The sequence below is a fragment of the Periplaneta americana genome, chromosome 14 (genome assembly GCF_040183065.1).
Source record: "Periplaneta americana isolate PAMFEO1 chromosome 14, P.americana_PAMFEO1_priV1, whole genome shotgun sequence".
Taxonomy (NCBI): domain Eukaryota; kingdom Metazoa; phylum Arthropoda; class Insecta; order Blattodea; family Blattidae; genus Periplaneta; species Periplaneta americana.
Window position 1 is genome coordinate 144,343,765 of NC_091130.1, and position 8,934 is coordinate 144,352,698.

At 36.7% G+C, this 8,934-nt stretch overlaps 1 protein-coding gene across 1 annotated transcript; it reads left to right on the forward strand.

Annotated features, from left to right (window-relative positions):
* Positions 1-472: 472 nt before the first annotated feature.
* LOC138713799 (uncharacterized) lies at positions 473-8,130 on the forward strand. Its single transcript, XM_069846225.1, has 3 exons — positions 473-729; positions 4,341-4,638; positions 7,338-8,130. Exons 1-3 carry the CDS (start codon positions 679-681, stop codon positions 7,721-7,723), a joined length of 735 nt encoding a protein of 244 aa, XP_069702326.1. The 5' UTR covers positions 473-678; the 3' UTR covers positions 7,724-8,130.
* The last annotated feature ends 804 nt before the right edge of the window (positions 8,131-8,934 follow it).

Below are 8,934 nucleotides of genomic sequence, written 5' to 3' on the forward strand. Positions count from 1 at the left end.
TAAATAAACGAAATAATGAAGGAATGAACGAATAAGTAAATAAATAAATAAACGAAATAATGAAGGAATGAACGAATAAGTAAATAAATAAATAAATAAATAAATAAATAAATAAATAAATAAATAAATAAATAAATAAATAAATAAATAAATAAACGAAATAATAAAGGAATGAACGAATGAACAAATAAATAAACAGATAAATAAATTAACAAATGACATATTTTTTGACAGAATCATTGCTTCAAACTTTAACATATTTATAACTATACTAGTAATATCATACTTCACAATTTTTCATTCTTTAGAAATGTACAAGCTTGTAAACACAATTTATCCGTGGCTTTAACATTTCCTTCTTGTCTGATTAATATGAGAGGACGAACGCAATGTCAATGTGAAGGATAAGTCCATTCTTATCACAACTTAGATTAAATAGAGAGAACTGCAAATGGTGTCAGAAAATAATACCGCCAAGTTGTTTTCACACCCATTCTGTCACTAAACAAGGCTACAAATGAAGACATTCCGTTACTAAATGGACTCCACTTTTCCGCGACAGTGGAGTAACAAATGCATTGTGTCAGGTTCACACAGGTGGTCTGACGTTTAAGCAGCTGTCTTCGCGCTCTGCTGCCGTATATAAGTCCCACGAGCTTCCGAACTTCAATCGACACCATGGCAACCAAACAGATCTGCACCGTTCTCCTGGTTCTCTTCGCATTGCAGGTTTGTATAGTCACATAATTGTTAAGGATCATATTCGGAAACGAGACTTTGGATGTAGACTTCACTTTCGTAACAAAGTTTAACTCTGTTCAAAGTCCTATTCATAGACAAAACTTCTCAGACTTTGGCTTTGGTAAGTCGAGATTTATCTTATATACTACTAGGTTCAAAAAGTTCCCGGAATTTTACTACCATTTTTCGTATTAATATATAACAAGGGATATTATACATTTGTTTTGTTGGTAACATTCATGATGTCATTTCCTTAAAGTTTGTTGATAATGGCAATTATTGGTTTTGAGTTGTAGGCAATTGTTTATCATAGTGTTTCGTTTGTTCGTCGCATTTTGTAATTATGTCCACAGAACAAAGTACAAACATCAAGTTCTGTGTTTTGCTGGGGACATGATCAGTATGGCTGATGAAAATGGTGATTTCTTAAACAAAATGAAACTGGTGCTACTTGTACGACCCAGTCCCTAAACGACAGTCATCTAAGTGGAAATCGAAAACATCTCCTCGGAAGCAAAAATTTCCTAGGGACACTTCCAAAGGCAAAGTTATTTTAAATGTTATGTTTTATTTAACGACGCTCGCAACTGCAGAGGTTATATCAGCATCGCAGGAAGTGCCGGAATTTTGTCCCGCAGGAGTTCTTTTACATGCCAGTAAATCTACTGGCATGAGCCTGTCGCATTTAAGCACACTTAAAGCAAAGTTATGTTGGAAGTTTTCTTCGACTCTCAGGGTCTCATGCACCATGAGTTCATTCCAGAAGGTCGTACTGTAACGAAAGAATTGTACGTAGAAACCCTCCGTCGCCTCTGGGACGCAGTGAGAAGGAAACGTCCAGAAAAGTGGGTAGAAAACAACTGGTTCCTTATGCATGACAATGCACCTGCTCATCGCGCAATTATTGTAAAGAATTTTCTTGCCAGGCACAACATAACTGCTTTGGATCACCCACCATACTGTCCTGATCTCTCACCACCTGATTACTTTCTGTTTCCCCGTCTGAAAAGTCATCTGAAAGGACGGAGATTCAATGCTGAAGAGGTTATCGCAAACGCGACGAGAGCACTAAGACGGGTTTCACAAAATGGCTTCCAGGCCTGCTTCCAGGAACTCTACACGCGTTGGCAAAAGTGTGTTGTTGGGGAAGGCAACTATTTTGAAGGGAATGCTGTAGAATAGTGTGTAAGGTACGTTGTTTCTATGATGCTAGCAAATTCCGGGAACTTTTTGAACCTAGTATGTATTACTAGCCGTACCCGTGCGCTCCGCTACACCTGTTAGAAATAAATATAAAGTAATTACATAATTAAAATAGGACGTTTGATCCAGGGAACATTCGTGTTTGATAGAAGGATAAATCGTTTAATATGTTACTTAATTTAAATTGTATATAAATAATTAAAATGCGGTCATTTTGGTCCAGAGAGCACTCGAAAGTTACTGTAATAACATTATAGTATTATGTTCATCTAGAGAAACTACACTTTCCAATGGCGAAATAATAATTAATTATACAAATCGGTTAATTTAGCTTTCGATATTACTTCATACAAACACAGAAACATTCTCTGTAGGCTATGTTTCATAGCTTTCGATTGTTGCTGTCCAAGGCCCCTTATAGACGTAGTCATTTGTTTTAATTTCATTACCATGCCATAGATGGCATTGTATTTTAATTTTAAAACTCATTTATCTCATTAAATATCAGTCCTATCAAAATTTTGCTAGGAATAAAACTTATCGGAAATTATTTTTAAAGAAACTTTTGTTATGTAACATTTTTCACAAAAATCAATAATAAGCGAGATATTTCGATTTATTTAATTCAGGCCCCTTATAACCCCCCTTTTAAATAATGTATTTTGAATGCCATATAGCTTAAAATCTAAGCTACAACGAACTTAACTTATATTCCAATTTTCATCGAAATCCGTTCATCCATTATCGCGTGAAAAGGTAACAAACATACAGACAGACAGACATACAAACAAAAATTTCAAAAAAGCGATTTTCGGTTTCAGGGTGGTTAATTATATATGTTAGGACCAATTATTTTTGGAAAATCGAAAATTACCAGAAAAATTTCGGCTACAGATTTATTATTAGTATAGATTATAATGTACCGAAGTACATATGATATTTCCATGCAGATATTCTGCTTCATCATACGATGAAAGAGTAATAGAACGGAGAAAAATTCTCTCCGGCGCCAGGATTTGAACCCAGGTTTTCAGCTCTACGTGCTGACGCTTTATCCACTAAGCCACACCGGATTCCACCCCGGCGTCCGAGAGAGTGCACCTCGGCACATATGTGGACTTCGGTCCTAGGTTCATAGATATCTATGACGTAGTGCAGAGGGCGGCCACTAGAGGGAACCCAAGAGTTGGAACTTAAAACTGAGACGATTCTTCCGACGCCGGGGTGGAATCCGGTGTGGCTTAGTGGATAAAGCGTCAGCACGTAGAGCTGAAAACCCGGGTTCAAATCCCGGCGCCGGAGAGAATTTTCTCCGTTCCATTACTCTTTCATCGTATGATGACGCAGAATATCTGCATGGAAATATCATATGTACTTCGTTACATTAAAATAATATATATGATATGCGTAAATCACTTCGTGATTTAAGACGGCGCTTATTCCGTCGGATCCCGGCCAACTAGTCACTCATTACGAGTGCACCTCAGCACATGTGTGGACTTCGGTCCTAGGTTCATAGATATCTATGACGTAGTGCAGAGGGCGGCCACTAGAGGGAACCCAAGAGTTGGAACTTAAAACTGAGACGATTCTTCCGACGCCGGGGTGGAATCCGGTGTGGCTTAGTGGATAAAGCGTCAGCACGTAGAGCTGAAAACCCGGGTTCAAATCCCGGCGCCGGAGAGAATTTTTCTCCGTTCCATTACTCTTTCATCGTATGATGACGCAGAATATCTGCATGGAAATATCATATGTACTTCGGTACATTAAAATAATATATATGATATGCGTAAATCACTTCGTGATTTAAGACGGCGCTTATTCCGTCGGATCCCGGCCAACTAGTCACTCATTACGAGTGCACCTCAGCACATGTGTGGACTTCGGTCCTAGGTTCATAGATATCTATGACGTATTGCAGAGGGCGGCCACTAGAGGGAACCCAAGAGTTGGAACTTAAAACTGAGACGATTCTTCCGACGCCGGGGTGGAATCCGGTGTGGCTTAGTGGATAAAGCGTCAGCACGTAGAGCTGAAAACCCGGGTTCAAATCCCGGCGCCGGAGAGAATTTTTCTCCGTTCCATTACTCTTTCATCGTATGATGACGCAGAATATCTGCATGGAAATATCATATGTACTTCGGTACATTAAAATAATATATTTTTTTCATAATGTTTATTTTTGGTTGAGTTGCTACAGCTATTAGCTCTCTACGTACAAAAAATTAATATTTGACACCAAATAGGAAAAAAGTTTTAAAAAATACCATCCTCTCCCCTTAACAGGAAAATATTACATGTAAATTGTACGATACATGGTAAAGGTAAATCAAGTCAAATCAGAATTTGGACTGTTTATTGGTTCTAGTTAATTATTTTATACTTTTCTCTTCTAGAATGGCTCTGCTTTTGGCTCATTGGTCAACGATTTTATAACGGACACAGTTAGTAACATAAACAAACTGAAAGATTTGGCTGAAAAAGTTGTTGACGACGGCAACAAGGCACTAGATGATGTTAAAAACCAATCGCAATCAGTCTTAAACAGCGCCAAGAAGGAAGTCGACAATTTGCTGCAAAACACGACCAACATCATACAGACCAAGGCGAGCGGCCTTATTGGAAACGCCATTAAAATAGGACAGTGCGTCCAAACTGCCATTGCTGCTGCAACGAAAGACGCCGCTACAGGCTGTAAGTACATCAGGCTAAGTAACAAATGAAGCAAGTATAGGGTTACCTACTGAGAACGACCGAGTTTTAGCACGCTGTGGAATGCGAACGGGCTATTCCATATGAAATCGATCAGAAAAAACCTCGCATTTTTTAATACTCTAATTAATTTCGATTAATTAAAATGTGTCTCAGTGAAACATACAGCAGAGTCCGTATAGGTCAGTTTCTATCTGGTGCTTTTCCAATTCACTGCGGGCTAAAGCAGGGAGATGCACTGTCACCTTTACTTTTTAACTTCGCTTTAGAATCTGCCATTAGGAAATTTCAGGATAACAGAGAGGGTTTGGAATTGAACGGGTTACATCAGCTTCTTATCTATGCGGATGACGTGAATATGTTAGGAGAAAATACACAAACGATTAGGGAAAACACGGAAATTTTACTTGAAGCAAGTAAAGCGATCGGTTTGGAAGTAAATCCCGAAAATACAAAGTATATGATTATGTCTCGTGACCAGAATATTATACGAAATGGAAGTATAAAAATTGGTGATTTATCCTTCGAAGAGGTGGAAAAATTCAAATATCTTGGAGCAACAGTAACAAATATAAATGACACTCGGGAGGAAATTAAATGCAGAATAAATATGGGAAATGCGTGTTATTATTCGGTTGAGAAGCTTTTATCATCTAGTCTGCTGTCAAAAAATCTGAAAGTTAGAATTTATAAAATAGTTATATTACCGGTTGTTCTGTATGGTTGTGAAACTTGGACTCTCACTTTGAAAGAGGAACATAGGTTAAGGGTGTTTGAGAATAAGGTGCCTAGGAAAATATTTGGGGCTAAGCGGGATAAAGTTACAGGAGAATGGAGAAAGTTACACAACACAGAACTGCACGCATTGTATTCTTCACCTGACATAATTAGGAACATTAAATCCAGACGTTTGAGATGAGCAGGGCATGTAGAACGTATGGGCGAATCCAGAAATGCATATAGAGTGTTAGTTGGGAGACCGGAGGGGAAAAAGACCTTTGGGGAGGCCGAGACATAGATGGGAGGATAGTATTAAAATGGATTTGAGGGAGGTGGGATATGATGACTGGATTAATCTTGCACAGGATAGGGACCGATGGCGGGCTTATGTGAGGGCGGCAATGAACCTTCGGGTTCCTTGAAAGCCATTTGTAAGTAAGTAAGTAATTTTTTCCCTATTTATACAAGGTGCTGAGGAGAGTCCATTTTCAAAAATATACTATCGAAAGTCAAACGGTTTTCGTACTATTGAGCGACAAATTTAGCGTACCTATTTTATAAAAACAAACCTCTTTCACAGCTTAGAATTCTGGAACCGCTCACTGCAGAACATTGAACGGGAGCTCATTTTGAAGCTGATATTTGGTCGGTTATGATAAGAAGTAATACTTATTTTTATTGTATACAGAGAGACAGATAATCTGATTTTACTTACTTTTAGGCTTTTTGCCCATTTGTAAAAATGTAAAAAAATATTGAGAAAAAACTTTGCATTATTAAGAGGGATTCGGCATTGTTTGCTTAGTGGCTCGGCAATAAGTTTCGAGGGTATTAAATAGATTATTTTCACACGCCTAGACTTGAACGTCGCAGTACCGCACACACTGGCCGAGAGATGAAGATAAGCGAGCGTTGGGCGTCTTTTTACTCCTGTGTTTATGAAAACCTGTGATAAAGCTAGCCCAGCTATGCGCTACTAGACGAAACATCACGTGTTTATGTCTCCTGGCCTTGCTTGCCTCACAGTCAGCTGGTTAGTTCACGCGCGTACTATTTATTTTCTTTATTTGATATTTTCAATACTTTCTTATCAACGGTGCACCAGTAAAAAAATACGTGTTTGTTTGTATTTTCAATGAGGAATCTAACCATATATTTTAAAAATATTTCTTCGTAGGCAAAGGCGTCGTAATGAAGAAAAATCTAAATTTCTCCATTTCCATAAAAAGTAAGAAAGAAAAACTATTTACATGTCAATATAAACTTTAATTTCTCAGCATCAAAATAAACCATGATTTTGATCATTGGGTGAAAGGGTTTCGGAGCCACATTTCTTGTAATAGTTGTGTTTGTATATGAAATTATTTTAAAATGGTGTATACCCTTCAAGAGAGAACATAAACCATCCTTATTGATTCAATTTAGTAAATTACACAAAATAAGCTGTGTTTTCATCCTACAATCAACTGATAATACAAAGCTTCTTATAATCACTACAGAATGCCTCGTATTTAGATGAATTTTGTTTTATCCTATGCACTGTTCTGATCGAAATGTCAAATTCTTGAGGGATGGCTCTGATTGATTCACCTTTTTTAACCGTTCCAATAGTTGTAACTTCTGCTTCAACATAAGTACACATGTTCTGTCCCCTGCCTTGCTGCCAACGTGTACGAGTATCTGCACACGACTGCACTGGTTCAACCGGTTAGCGCGAACTTCAAACGGAAAGTGAAATTTTATGTCGTTATTTTTATATGACTTCTTTCTGTTTGATATTATCTATATTGTCTGTAAAACAAAAGTACTAACACTGATTTCTTAATATTGCAGTTGTGTTGTGTAGGAAATGAAGAAAATATGGAGTTAATGTTATGAAGCTACCTCTTACTTTTGAAAAACTCTGTATAAATCTTTGTGTAAGAGAACTATTGCTGATAATACTATTTCTTTTATTTCAGTTAAAAACATTACTGCCTGTGTTACCGACGAAGTCAATGCAATCGTCAATCCTCTGAAAGATCTAATAGCAAAAGGACAGAAAGCTTTAACTTTTGCCTCTGATCTCTTAAAGAATTTTTCATCCTGCCTCCCAAATGGTTTGTCTTCGATCGGCTTGACTGAATTGATGTGTCTCCTGTCAAAAATTGGATCTCTCGGCACAGATATAACTTCCACCATAACTTCATTGATAAATGATATTCAAAGCATAACAACTGCACTTAGTAATTTCAGAAATGCTGTTGTGCGTTGCCCCAGAGAGAGAATAGGAGATTTGGTCTCTGCATTTGGTAACGATATAACGAATTTTGGCAACTGTGCAAATGCTGCAAATGCTGCGCGATAAGTACATGTTGTGATTTACTACAATTCAGGTTCTGAATACCTGAAAATATGCTGCATTATTAGCTGGAACAATACAAGTTAGGGAAGAAATGTCATTAAAATGTACTAAAATCCTTATTAATCTTAGATAAATAGAAACCCTTATTATATTTTACAGGTTATAATTATGGGTGTGAAAAGTAATCATTAAGGTTCTGATATATAACACAGGTTATTCAAATTTATATAATAACTTCTATTAAATATGAATGTACGTTGCCATATCTTGTATTATTTGAGGGGGTAAACTTTGAAAATCACCAGTATAAATAGAAATACAAGAATAATTGAAGTTCTGGTTATGTTTTTACGTTATACATAACTAAATTATATCATAAACTTTTAATTTTGATTAAATTTAATTTTAACTTACTTTTCTGAGCCTACCATACTCTTTAAGAAAATACCAGAATATTTTAGCTTCCGTCTTCAGTATATAAAAAAACCTACGCATAATATTACAGCATATAACTATTTTATTTTGTTCATACAACATTTTAAAGTAAGCCTATAGTTATCTATAAAATAGGTATAAACTCTTGACAGCAAATTATACAGTAATAAAGGCAATTATGAAAACATAAATATTTAAATAGTTACGTTCTCTTTTGTCAGTCGTCTCTAAAGACAAATTTGTCTTAACAGCGTTACAGAATAGCAGTTGTGGTTTTCATGGTGTAGGCGTTTCCATAGTAACCCGTAGTTCACAGATTTATGACACAATCCTTCACATTGCATAGATCATAGAGCCAAATGTATCACAGTAAAAACTATGTAGTAAAATAAATGTCAAGCAGATAAATATGTATTTAATTTATTTTACATCACAAGATGTGACATTTCTCTTTCTTCCTTTCCCAAATAAAATCATTTCCTCATCCTGAGTATACATTCATTCCGCATTATCTATGTAAAGTTGACATTTCTTCTTATAGACTACATGACAATAACGTATGTAAGTACAGTATATTCTCGATTATCCGTGCGCGGTTTATCCGGTTTGTAGATTACCCGTGCACGGCTTACGTTCGAAATTAATGTATTATTAACAGAAAGCAGCGGTGGCGAAAACGTCATCGTGCGCCGAGCCACTGTGTAACCTGCAATATGCATAGCACCTATGGAGGGAGGCTAACACCCGAAGGGGAAGTGAAGCGACTGTCTGACTTATTA